At 52.8% G+C, this 13,671-nt stretch overlaps 1 protein-coding gene across 20 annotated transcripts in view; it reads right to left on the bottom strand.

The window, feature by feature from the left end:
• The window catches only part of PTK2 (protein tyrosine kinase 2), a 256,989-nt gene that overhangs the window by 33,561 nt on the left and 209,757 nt on the right, over positions 1-13,671 (bottom strand). For 19 of the 20 annotated variants that reach the window (XR_008292471.1, XM_053208063.1, XM_053208073.1 and 16 more), the window contains one exon: positions 4,849-4,960. Coding sequence is in view for 19 of the 20 variants with exons in the window: in XM_053208063.1 (XP_053064038.1) it covers positions 4,849-4,960 (112 nt within the window). In the remaining variant the exon portion in view is untranslated. Of the gene's footprint in view, positions 1-4,848; positions 4,961-5,655; positions 6,464-13,671 lie in introns of those variants that run through there. The other variant, XM_053208076.1, reaches the window with a different exon arrangement.

The following is a 13,671-nucleotide window of genomic DNA, read 5'->3' as shown; positions in this document are numbered from 1 at the left end:
CTCCGTCTCCTCCTCTAAGACACACACTCGGATTTTAAGGTTTTTAGAAAAGCAAACCGTGGAGCTGCGGGAGATTCTGCTCAAGTCTGGCCACGTGAGGCGGGGGAGGAAAAGCCAACACACCCTAAACCGGCGGTTGTCCGTCGGGTGGCAGTGTTCCTGCAGGCATCCAGGGCACCCGCGAGGGCGCCGGACTGAGCCCGACGGCAGCGGGGGTCAGAACGACGGGACCCGCTCTCCTTTCAGGTGCCTTGCTCGACCATACGTAGGTAAACAGCAATGGTCCTGCGATCTGAACCCAAACAACACGTGGCACAGCTTCCCACACAGTGAACCTACTGGAACAGCAGCTACTGTGCACGCTGACGCGCCATTTTGTTTTGTTTGAACTTGTACCAGGATTTTTCGCCCTTCCAGAAAATCGCATCACCACGGCCAGTGCGTTCACGCGCGGCTGGGGCCGTGGGCTCTGCAGGCCTAGCGGCTGTCTGTACCCGTGGTGTGCACACACAGGGAAGCACTTGACCATCTCACCGCTCCTGAGGGTCTCCTACAGGCGTGTGCATAACGTCGTAGTTTCCTTCTACAGTTAGCAGTCTCCTGGAAGAACCAGCGTTTTGCAATTAGGAAGGCGTTTTATTACCCACGTATTCCACCTCAGGGTCAGCAGTGGGGCGTCCCAAAATGCTTCTTGTGTAAGCGGAGTGCTTGCTGCGTCCTGTTCGGGCTGAGAAACGCTGCTGAGACAGCCACTCTCAAACACTATCTTCAGGACCCCTTTATATTTTCAAAAATTACCAAAGACTCCAAGAGCTCTTGTTCATCTGGAATATATCTACTAATATTTACACTAGTAGAGATGAAAACACACACTTAAAAATAACAACAAACTGGGGCACCTGGGTGGCTCAGTCAGGTAAACGTCCGACTTCGGGTTGGGTCATGATCTCATGGTTTGTGAGCACCGAGTCAGGCTCTGTGCTGATAGCACGAAACCTGCTTCGGATCATCTGTCTCCCCCTCTTTGCCGCTGCCCTGCTTGCTCTCTCCCTCATTCCCTCTCTCTCTCTCAAGAAACGACAACAACAAACTAATTACATGTTAAAAAAGTATCTATTTTTTCAAAACTAAAAAAAAAAAAAAAAAAATCAGGGAGCAGAGGGGCACCTGTTACACGTATGTAGATAAATTCCTTCAACGTTCGGCTTCACAGAAGGAAGCCTCTCTGCTCTGTGTGCTGTGCTGTTTCGCTGACTGTAGCACACAGAGAACGCCCAGCCTCACGCAGCAGTAAAGGTGGAGAGGAGACAAGGGTGTTAACAGTTTCTTAGCACAGCTGTGGGTAGTTTGTTGGTGCTGCCCCCAAACAACAAGCGGCGGTTTCTTAAGAGTGACTTTTGCGACGTGGACTCTGAAACCTATCGTCTGTTGGAATCCATCACTCCGTCCTGTACTGGGAATGCATCGTCCACCTGCCCACGTGTGATCCTGTAATATCCTGCAGCGGTCACCTGGAAACCGGGTGTCCCCGAGTCCCGTGGACCTGTGCAGTGCCGACCCATTTCAGCATACGTACGGAGAAAGTCATGTTTGTTCACACCACTCTGAGCTCATCACAAAAGTCTCAGAATTCCGAAGCTCTCAGGTCATGGTGATGGGGGCAAGTTTCTCAAAATTCTAATTTTTGCTTGAAGACTCAAATTGTATCACTGGCCACAAACGCTATCATCTGTTCTTGATGACACAGTCTTGCTTCGTTCCTTGAGAAAGCGCCTACCGAATGCGTGACTCTGACCAACCACCGCGTCTGCCCACTCCTTTTTCAAGAAACACTGGTCTTCCGCGGGGAAAGCGGTCAGTTCCGCAGGCCAGCCGCACCACAAGCGTCTTCCGGTACTTTCTGTTTCCTCCCCCGGAGGACGCGTGACCGCTTCACCGGGGTCGTTCTGCGGCACCCCGGCGTCGCTCTGGCACAGGTGGCGAAGAACCGGTGATGACCAGCTCGGTCTGGCACTGCCGCCCTGGCGTGCGTCGCGGGGACGGCCGCTTGGTCCGCGGTTACGTCTGCAGCAGGACTTGGTGCCAATGCCAGCGGAGTGGACGAGGCCGGGGACACGTGAGCATTACTACAAAATGGGTGTTGCTCCCACGGCCCTCTGAAACGGTCTTGAACCCACAGATCCAAGAAATACATTTTTAAAAAACTGCAGAGAAAGGTATTTTTAGCCAGAGGCTTTCCCATGAACCGACGGGGATGTGCGGGACAAATCACCGAAATGAAATGAACCTGGAGCGGGGCTCCCCGGGCTGCATTCCTCACGGGCAAACTTCTCTGAAGATTATTTTGTGTCCAAACATTGGTATTAAATATTGATGAAGAAACTGATAACAATTTTTGATAATCAGCTTTGTGGTTATGGTGCCTTTGCCATTAAGTACAATTAAGCTTTCAATTTTGAATCTGGAACGTGGGAGAGAAAAATGTTTCCCTTTAAAAAACTAATTAGGCTACGTGACAAATGTTATTAGTACACAACGTTCATCTACAAAAGCCCGAGATCCTACATGAACTGAAGAGGTTTAAGTGGAATTTATTGTCCGAAAACAGCACAGGCAGAACTATAACAACTGATGAGGCTCCAGACTTCCCGCTAAACGGGGTGGAGGGACAGGAGGTGACGCTGGGCTAGCGGGCTGGCCTCTCGGAGACAAGGGACTCAGCTGCACGCCGGTCAAATGCAGGGGCCATAAAGCAGAGTTCGATTCCACGGATCACTGTGGAGGAGGGGAAACGGTGCCCAGACCTGATTCCGGCTGGCAAGGGAGCCGGGTAATGAGTGTGTCTGTTTATGTTCATTGAGCGTCTGTAGGTTTATACTAGCGTTGGCGAGTTTCTAGCCATGAAAACGTTTAATCCAGGGCTTGCCAACCTTTTCCTCAAAGTGTCAAAGAGCAAATGTATCAACCTGTGCAGCCACAGTGATGGGGCTGCAGGCTGAAACCAGCCAGGGACAGCACACCAGTGAAGCATGCAGCTCATTCCAGTCAAACTCCAGCGACAACAACAGGCAGTGGGTTACGAGGCGCTGACCCGATCTCCGATTAGAGAGAAGAGCCTCAAAATAGGCATTCTGAAAATGTCTCGAAACCAGAAAGAAAGGCCTTTGTACCCTAAAACAGAAAAAGCCTAACCTCAGACTACACCTTCCAAAATTCAGCCACACGAGCATTATTAAACCAACATTCTACAGACTGAGCTACAGGAAAACATTGAGACGGACAATGTTTCTTCATTCTGTGGAGTTTTGGGGGAGCGCTACAAGATCTGGGGCTCACCGCCAGGTTCGCACAGCACCTGACGCCTCCGTGACTCCATCGGGGCCGCAGAGGCGGGACCTCAGGCAGCCTTCACCGCATCCCTGAGGGCAAGAGATGCTAACACCCTCGCTTCGCAGAGAGGATGGTGAGGCTGGGAACGGGGAGGCGGACGGCCCAGTCATCGGAGCCCCATGTGAAGAGATCCACTTGGCCCTTCGGCCTGAGGAACTAGCTTCCAGACTCTCATGCCTCCCAGGCCCGGACCGCTGTGCGGTGGCTCAGTGTATATGCAAAGCGGGAGGGCCTTACATGCTGGGATGAGGGGCTCTCAGTTTTTCTGTGGGTGACAGCAGATCTATCGTTAAATCAGGAGACACGGAAGTGCACTGGTTTCGCTCTCACTCAAAGGAACACCGGTCGAAGGTGGCGTTGGCCCTCCTCCTCTGGGCCTCAGTTTTTCTGCTTGTTCAGGAGGCTGGACCAGGGAACCCTCCACCTCAAAATTTCTGAAGAACTGTGTCAATACCCGTAGTCACCGTAAATGTGTGATGTTTTACTATTACACAGTTGAAAATACTGACCAAGAAAACAGAAGCTTTCAGGCATCGTTAAAAGTTGGTATAATATTTAAATAGTACTTTGTGCTATCAGATTTTCTGAACGTTTTTCAAAAAGAAAATGAAATAATTGCCAGTATCTGCGTATGCTTTTAGCTCATCGAACAGAAAGTAAAGCCTACCATCTATTTAAATTCCAGAAGACATTCTGAACTGGATTATTCATGGCAAGTAAGCCACTGTGTGAAAATACCTTTCTTTCAAAAGCAAAAGGTATCTGAAGAATTCTCAACCGCATGAGAGGCTTTAACGGCCAACTATGAGCAGAGCCCGGGGGGTGGGGGGTAGGGGGTGCCTCGGGGACCTCGCAGGGCCGCAGGGCTTGGGGGAGGGGGACAGGCGAGGCCCGGGGGTGCAGCCAGCTGATCCTGACCTGCAAACGCGACGCCTCCGGCTCCCGGCCAGGAAGGCGGCCGCAGAGAGCAGGTAGGCGGCGCGTGTGCACAAGGCTCGCAACCAAACCCAGCCCTAGAGGAAGGGAACTGGGGACCACGGGACTCAGTTTACGGCAGGGCGAAGCATGGAGCGTTCAGGGGTCTGGCTTCGGTCTATCTGAGGTCTGCATCCCGGCTCCATCCTTCGCGTGCTCCCTGAGCGGGGGAAGCCCTCCTCCACGCCTGGCGTGCTCACTGCAGTCTGGGGGTGGGGGTGGGGGTGGGGCGAGCCGAGGAGGAGCCTCTGAAGACCGCGTCTGACCTCACACAGGGCCTCCAGCCGAAATGCAAACCAGGGAACGAGTGCGGTGAGGGTAACACGCAGGGAGCAGGGAGGCAGGCGAGGGGAGAGGCGTGACACTGGCGGCTCCCGGGACACCCGGACGCCTGGGTGCCTCCCACAGACAGCAGCTGCCTGCACCGGCAGCCTCGAGAGTTAGCGGGAGCGATGCCAGCGTTGGGGTAGGGGCCCGTGCTACCTTGGGTGGCGCTTCGTCGGACCCTCCGGAGTCCCAGGACACTGTGACCTGTCTTCGGGATTCCATCCTCATTCGTTCTTCTTGCTGAACCTTCTCCTCCTCCAGGATGGTGCTAGAGAGAGAACACACGGTTCAAGGGGAGCTGACAGCCGGAGCGAGCGGGCACACACCAGGCCCCCCACCCCCGGGCTGACGTAAGGAGCGCCGGCCGGCCGACGAGAGGGCAACGAGGACGAAAGGGAGAGCCGATGCGGTCTCTAAGGCCAGAGGAGCCCCGGTTCCGACGGCGAGCCCGCTTTCAGCACAGCCGCAGGGGAGAGAAGGGCAGCGGGTGAGACCGGAGAGACCGGAGAGCTCGTGGAAACCCAGAGGAGCACCAGGAGGGGAGGTCTGTGAGCAGAACGGCACGGCCCCGAGACACCCCGAGCAGCACTGGGTCGGGCACGGTCACGCCTCGGGACGGGCTCCTCACACGCACACGGGCCCCCACCCCCGCGCGCCGGGGGACAGTCCACAATCCGGCCAGTAACCTCCCCAACTTTCAGCTTTATCTCGTCGGGAAAACGAGGCCACGGGCTGCCGGTGCCGCCGCCCGCCACGCTGAGGCCACCTCCCGCCCCGCCTGGCCCCGGCCCCCATCCCCACGGGCCGCTGCGGCTCCTGAGCCGTGGCCGCCAGCCCGCACACCGCCCGGAGCAGCCGCCGCAAGCCTCACCAGCTCCCCGGTCCGCAGCGCCCGCCCCCTCCCCCCCCCCCCCCGCCCCCGGGGCTCGGTGGGCAGCAGGTCCCCGAACCCTCGGTCCTCACCGGGCTGCGGCTCTCTCCTGCACGCCTGCGGCCCCCGGCTGCTAAGAATGACGCTCATTCACGGTTTCGAGCCTTCTGGCTGAGCGCCGTCAATAACCACCCAGAATTACTCATGAAAGAGTGAGGTCAGCTGCACAGACCCTTTCCAATCTGGGAATCTGCTCAACTGTTTCAAAAAGACATTCCTGCCTGATGGGAGGCTGGGGCGGGCTGTTTCTCACACAAGCTAACTCATGCGATCACCTTAAAGTCAGGAAAGCACAGAAATTCATTTCATAATTGCTCTGAGTCAGCAAACCATTACTACAGACGTGAGGGCTTTTTTTTTTTTCTTTTAAAGGCATGGGAATGTTTTCCTCACTGATGACATTAGTGTGTTAGAGTAAAAGCTTTCGGTCCCAAGATTCCACTCCCTCTTGAAAACATGAGTGTGGTTTCCTTCGTGCTCCAGCCAGACGATCACGGCTTAGAGAGGAGTACGGAACTTGAAGAGCGCTTAAGAGTTAGCGTCACCCTCCAGGCTGGCAAGGGGCGTGCCGAGCCGGCACTGCTAAGAGGCCGGCCCCGGGGCTGAAGGAGGCCAGAACCCTGGTCATGATGCACCGCCAGCATGCGTCCGCTGCCTCCTGCTCCCACTGGGCTGAGAGCTGCGACCTGACAGCCCGTTGTCTTACGTCCAGAATCAGTGTAGACGTGGAGCATCGCTGTGCGCACGAATGACGACGAGGCACAGGGCGCCCGGGGGAGTCAGTCCGTTAAGCGTCCGACTCTCGATGTCCGGCCAGATTCCTAGCAGTGCTGGCTCGGCACACCCCTTGCCGGTCTGGAGGGTGAGGTCACGATCTCACAGTTTGTGGGTTCAAGCCCCCCAGCGCAGAGCCTGCTTGGGATTCTCTCTCCCTCTCTCTACCCCTCCCCTCCCCTTCTCTCTCCCTCTCTGCTCCTCCCTCATTTGTACTCTGTCTCTCTTTACCTCTCTCTCCAAATGCTTAAAACAATGAGAGGTGAGTGGGTGAGTGAAGCCACAACCAGTAGAGTCAACTTGCTGAGCGGTCAACAAGTTTCCAGCCCTGTACTGTCCACAGGGAAGGAGTGCAGGCCACCTTCTTTCAGATGGCCACTGGGAACCGGAGTCCAGCCTGGGGCCAGTGGCCCAAGAGAGGAGCTCCCCCGGGTTAGTTTGTCTGCACCCTGCTCTCCTCCAGGGCCCTCAAAATGAGTAACAGGCCCTGAATCAGAATTTCCAAACGTTTCATAGTTTTTAACGACTGAAAAACCCATAAAAGTCAAGGAAACATCTTTTTTTTTTTTTTTTTTTTCCAACTTCTTCAAATAATTAAAATACGGGCAAGCTATGAGGTGGCCAAGCAGGACATATTCTTTAATGCCACGGGAACTGCATTTTAAGTAGGCCCCACTGAGGCAGTTTATTTCATAAGGCTTGTTTTGTGATATGGGCCACCCTGATCTTAAGGTTACTGTTCCCCCACAAAAACCTCCAGAAGGTCACGTGAGGTCCCTTGCCATGGGAGACCCTCTCAGGCTCCGTCCACCCTGGTTCTTCCATCCACATCTGCTCTCCCCCACTCTCTCCGAATCCTTCACCGTAGCCCTTTGACCACATAACCACGTATGCGATTTCGCTGCTCCGTGGGATCTGGACTGTACGTGTCCCACCGCTGTCCTGTCCATTTACAGCACGTGCACATGGCAGGCACTGCGGTATCTCTTTAACCGAACCCGCTAGTCACGTCCCTTGTAGAGCAGCAGTAACGGGGAAGACTACTTGGATCCTGGTATTTGGTTCTCATCCCAAAAATCACATGTCGGAATGCTTCTGAGAAACCGTCACTTGTTGCTCAGAGTAGTCAAGAGTATAAATAACTCATAAAAGATCTGTTTCTACAGTGGGAAGACTAGTCCACAGACGGAGTAGGCATGCACACGGAGACATTTCTGAGCCGTTCTCTGCAAAGCTGCGGCGCAAGCCCGAGCAACAGGCTAGAAAGCGCAGAGGGTCAAGGAGGTCAAATTTAAACATATTTTCCCAAACTGCAAATATTTTTAGTAGCGATACATTCCATGTGAAAGAGTCAGGCCGCCTGCTGTGAGCTGGCAGGGAGCCCCCATGGTCTCCCCTGGGACGCCAGCCTCTAGGTCTCAAACTTGCAAGCAGACGAACGAGTGAGGGCTTGGGCTTTTCCTTTACACACATCCGAACGTGTGCCCATCCACCAGCCCCACTTAGTGAGACAGGTGTGAAAGGCGAAAGAAGTACAGTATGTGATGTTTCTTTTATTTTTCCACTTCCCTCACAACAACAGAAATGGTCGTCAAAGGAATCGAGTCAGATTCCGAGGACAGAGAGCGTGGGGGGGCTGCCGACTGTGCTCTCGTGGTCTTGCTCCCTCCGTGAGCAAGTACGGCGAGGTCTGATTACATTTCCATTCTGGAGCGACAAAACGTGATTTCACTTCTGAGGCATTTTCATGGAGAGGAAAGGAGTGGTCCAGTGGGTTCCCCTCCTTCCAGGACTGAGCTAAGACACAGAAACAAATCTTCAACCCAGACTGGGCTCGGAGTGGAAAAGGGCCATCGGTCCCACACAGCTGATGGCCCAGCCGTCCAGGCTGTCCAAGGAGAGAGCGAGAGCCACAAGCTGTGGGCTGCGCCTCTGCTGGCCTGTGTGGCTGCAGGTGGCCTCGTCTTTTTCAGCGTGTCTGCTTATTCCTAAACGAGACTAGTAGTGTCCGTCCCACCCATCGTTAGGGTGGGGAAACAAAGCATGCGGGGGGAAATCAGTAAAACTTTTAAGTAGATGTCAGTTAGCTCCGCACTTTTTCACCTGACCTTCTGCTACTAGGAAAGAAAGGAGATTTTCTGTTTCGTTTCTGCGGCGTTTCTCGTGTGAGTGGAGGCACTACCGTTCTCTCCTCTGAAACTACACAACATTTCTTCTTTTAAGTATAGGAAATACCCTTTGCTTGAATAACGTTATTTTCAAGATTGGGCTTTGATCACCTAAACACAAAATCAGTCTGGGTTTATAGGCTACTTAGGCGAATCTGGAAAACATCCAGACTGAAAGGAAAAGAAGCCAAGAGGGAAAGAGCTCGTTCTGGCAAGTTCTCAGGAATACCAGTTTTGAAACATGATCTCTTTTAATGACCCAACACTGCCTCACCACAAAGGAATGGAATTGACCTTTTAACAACAACAACAAAAACCCGGCTGATATCTTTGCAGAAAACAAGTCTGGAGACTTCAGATGAAACTGTGAACCGTGCATCTGTAAGTGGCTGACTGGGGAGCTAAATGCAAAACCTGCAGTGGTACAGCGCCTGCTTGGGCTCTTTGTCTCTTACAAACGGCAGAGGAGCCTGGACGTCTGGTTTCGCGAATGCACCGAGACTGCGTTTGTCTTCGTGTTTCCCAAACTGCAGGAAATAGTGCACTTTTATTTGCTTGTGGCACGGCTCATCTCAAAATGCTTTTCAGAGAAGGGATTTCTACTGAAATCTTTCTTGGGGCACCTGGGTGGTTCAGTCAGTTAAGCCTCCGACTTCGGCTCGGGTCACGAGCTCATGGTTTGTGGGTTCGAGTCCCTCGTTGGGCTCTGTGCTGACGGCTCAGAGCCTGGAGCCTGCTTTGGATTCTGTGTCTCCCTCTCTCTCTGTCCCCTCCCCTGTTCGTGCTCTCTCTCTCTCTCTCAGAAATAAACAAACATTAAAAAAAAAAAAAGTCTTTCTTTAAAAATCGTGACCTCTCTCTGTTTGTGGCAAGTTTGCACAGCTCCTATTGGACCAACACTCATGCAGACAGTGACTATGGGCTATGGACCTAGGACGGCACAGGAGAGCAGCCCACAGCAGCCAGACTCTGAGGGGGCTGGCACCATGGGGGCCATTAGCCAGAAAGCAGGCCCTAGTCTTATAGATTCTGCCCAAATCTCTAGTTGAACCTGAAACCACGCATACAGGACAGGCTCTGAGCAGCCCCGCTAAGGCTAAGAGAACTGAACTGAGACACAGGCTACTGCCCACAGCATGGGGAGAGAATCTGCGATCTGAGACCAGCCTAGCTAACTGCCTGCTAAAACACACAAACCATTCTCCAGAGGAATATAACTGATTCCAGAGTTTCTGCGATCTATCGCTCACGATGTCCAGTGCACAATCTCTATATACAAATAAACTCAAAAATACTCAACATACAAATAAACATGAAAGTGTGATCCATTCTCATGAGGAAAAAACAGTGTAAAAGAGGCAACTCCAAAGACAACTCAAGGTTGGAATTAGCAGGCAGGGACTTTGAAGAGCTATTGCATTCAAGGATATAAAGGAAAATCTGTTCATAATTAATGGAAAGATCAGAAATGTCAGCAAGGAAATAGAAACTGTAAGAAAGAGCCAAATGAAAACTCTACAATGAAAAATACAGTATCTGGAACAAAATCTCTGCAGGATCGAATGAGTGGTAGGGTGGAGATGGCAGAACAATTAGGCGGCCTGAAGATAAATCAATTCCAACGATCCAACCTGAAGGACTTGGAGAAAAAAGACCGGGGTTGGTGGGGGCGGGGGCGGGGGAGAAAAAGAACACCCTGGGATGTGAAGGATGCTATCACAAGGAGTAACAAACACGCAATGGGAATTTTAGAAGAAACTGGAGCAGAAAATACCTGCACGAATAGTTGTGAGAGTCATACGCTTACAGATTCAGGAGTGTCAGGGAAGCCAACGTATGATCCATACAGAGAAAACCACACCCGGTGCCTCCTCGTTAAACTGCTGAAGTCCAAAGATGAAGAGGAGCCCGTGGAAGCGGCCAGTACAGAACGACAAAGCACGGACAGAGGGATGGTTTCCTTCCCAAGGAAGTCCCCTGACTTATTAGAAAGAACAGAGGTCAGGAGGCAGCGCAGGAACAGCTGCAACGTGCCAAAAGAAATCTCCTGTCAAGTCGGAGCTCCATTCCAGCGAGACGAAGTTCAATTCGTTTTCAGATAAGAACCCCAAAACTAATGGAATTCACCACCAACAGACGTGCACGGGAAACGCTCAAGTTCTTCGGGTGAGTGGGAAACTGAATGGAAGACGCCTAGCTGGGAAAGAATGAAGCGCACTGTGCAGAGTTAAGTATGAAAGGCTGTTTCTTTGCTTAAAATACTGGCTAACACACACACACACACACACACACACACACACACACACACACACAAAACCTCATTCTGAGAGGTCACTAACATTCACACGTGAAACCTATGGCGTCTAGAGCACAAAGGAGCGAGGTGGTGGCAAACGGGTCTTCTCGGCTGCCAGGACTCGACCCCAGTAAGCACAGTCCAGTTGCTAACTCAACTCGAAGGAGGTGGGGAAAGTGAAACGTGCATGTTGCCATCTCTGGAGCGATCACTGCAATTATAGCGCGGACGGTACTGCTGAGATGCAGGTGTGGGGCTTAGAGAGCGAGGTGTGGGAGAGAGGCCGTTGTCCTCCAGGTGCCGACCCCTCAGCCAAGAACAAGTGGACCGAGCACAGGGCACTCTTGCTTCCCTCCGGGCTGGGCTTTAGCCGCGTGTTAATCTGTACCCGGCACAAAGCCAGGGTTTCTCCATCTGCTTCCTGCACTCCTCCGTCCGCCATCTAGACAGAAAGGGAGACCTTCGTGGCCGCTCTGCTGTCCCCTCACGTTCTTAGGGATAATGACCCCGGAGACAAAATTCAGTGAAGAAGAATGAAAAACGGCTGCAGAGGAGGCAAAACTGGCAACAGAAACAGGACTGAGGGCAAGGGTTTCCATGTGGGCTGGGAGGGCAACACTCCGACCGGACGGAGTCACTGTGTGCAGGACCGACACCTAACGCCTCATCTGGTCGGAGGCCTCTCCTTACAGGTCACACAGGTGAGGGAAGACCACAGCGAGTGGGGAAATCCAGGAGGCTGGGAGCAGTCAGCGACCCGGTCAGGCAGGAGGGCACACTGTGGCCGATGGGCAAGAAACAGCCCTGGTCTCGGAGGCAGGACAAAGGGGCCCAGGGTCTGAGGTCTGCCCCTTGTGAGCCGCACAATCCAGGGCAAGTCACAGGACTTCCTGAGCCTCAGGCTCCTAAGCGAAAAGGGAAATCGTTACTCGTTCTTAGGAACCGCTGTGAAGTCAGGGGCGCCCGGGTGGCTCAGTCAGATGAGCGTCCGACTCTTGACTGCGGCTCAGGTCACGATCCCAAGGTCGTGGGATCGAGCCCCGCGTCAGGTTCCATGCTACGCGTGGAGCCTGCTTAAGATTCTCTTTCTCACTCGTGCTCATTCGCTCTCTAAAATCAAAAATGAAAGTAAAAAGAACTGCTCTGAAGTCAAAGAAGGAAACAGGCATGAAAACGACCTTTGCAGCCGTGTAAGTACAAAAGACTAATTTTTATGAAATGCACATTTAAACCTCACTGGAAATCTGCTCACACAAAACCAAGCTGGGGAGGTGTAACGATATGCACACGTACAGCTCTGAACAGCCACGTGTGGGCAGGAGCCAAGGACGGGTCACGAGGAGCCTCATGGAAGCAGTTAAGACATAATCCTTAGTGCAAAAAAGGTCAATGTCATATCAAATTCCTACTAAATTGCAATTTACTCTTGACTTTTTAAATTACTGGTAAGGCTAGGGATGAAAAAAAGAAAACCCAACAAACAAAAAAACCCCAGAAGTTCAGACGCCGTGAACATTTGAAGATGTGTGTAGGACGACCTGAGAAACTGATTACTCTTCTAGATAATATCTAGACCCAACAGGCTGGCGAGGGAAGGATACAGATATGATGACTAAGGAGAGATTCAGAAACCACCTTTGAAAGGAATTTTGGAAGCAAATACAAAACCACTTAAGAAAATACACAGAGAAGTGGCACAAATACCTTCTATCATTGATCAGACCCAGAGCTTTTCATTTAGAGTCCACTTACTAGGATAAATGAAGAATCAAAAAGGATTAAAAAGGCTTGTGTAAGACACCGTTCACGGATTAAAGGTGGAAGGTCCACATCTCTGTGACACATCTGTGAAATGTCGTCATATTCGGTACGTGGGTCACGACAGCTAACGCTTTTAAATCCAGGTGACCAGACTTCTCTCTGAAGTACCTGGTCGCTCCTCTGTGCGCTGAGATGCCCAGGTCCCTTCCAGATCTTCGGGAGCCGCTCTGGTGTGACCAGAGCAGCGGTGACAGGGTGTGCGCCCACCCCGAGCCTCACAGAGCCCGAAGCATTTCAGACAGTTTCTCGTGACCCTGAAAACCAAGCTGGGTGGGACGTGGGACCCTGCTCCTCCAGGGAGGCAGGGTCACTTGCCCAATATCACGCAGCCTTCTCAAATCCCTTCTTCAGCTCTGACCTTCCTAACACAACACTCACCACTCTGAACAGCAGGGTGAGCTCCTGTCTGTGCCCACGCCCGTGCAGGTTCTACCTCCCCGAGCACCGGACGCACGGTTTGTGTCCGGGTTGGGGTGCGGGGGCGGGGAGGCAGCCTGCAACTTCACTGGAGTCGATGGTCAGATGTGGTCCGAAAAACATGCAATAAATCCGCGGCCGCAGCCGCTCCAAGCTGTTACTTCCTAACCGGACACATCTCTCACAGGCCAGCTTTGCTTGACAAAGTTCAAAAGCAAACACGACCACATTCTCAACCTGACAGCCCGCCCTCCCCCGCCCCCAAGGCCCGCGCTGCAGACGGCCTCCAGTCACCCCTGCGGGGCCTCATGTGTGACTTCCACCGCCGCTCCCCGCCATATCTGGGGCCCCAGAGGCCCACGCAGCACGTGCTGCACACTCGGGAGGTGACGGGACAAAGATTCGATGCAGCGCCCGGTGGCCATGCGGGTGGTGGCCCCTGCACACGCCAGGTGCTGCCTCTCCCTCTGGGGAATTTCTCTGGTTCTGACTGAAAACAAATAAGAGAATCACAGGAGCAGGAATTCCTTCGAACACTGGTTTTTTCTTTTCTTCCTTCTTTCCCCTTTTTA

This window comes from Acinonyx jubatus, chromosome F2 (assembly GCF_027475565.1).
Source record: "Acinonyx jubatus isolate Ajub_Pintada_27869175 chromosome F2, VMU_Ajub_asm_v1.0, whole genome shotgun sequence".
Taxonomy (NCBI): Eukaryota; Metazoa; Chordata; class Mammalia; order Carnivora; family Felidae; genus Acinonyx; species Acinonyx jubatus.
The sequence above is the reverse complement of the archived record's forward strand: the minus strand, read 5'-3'. Positions and strand labels throughout refer to the sequence as shown.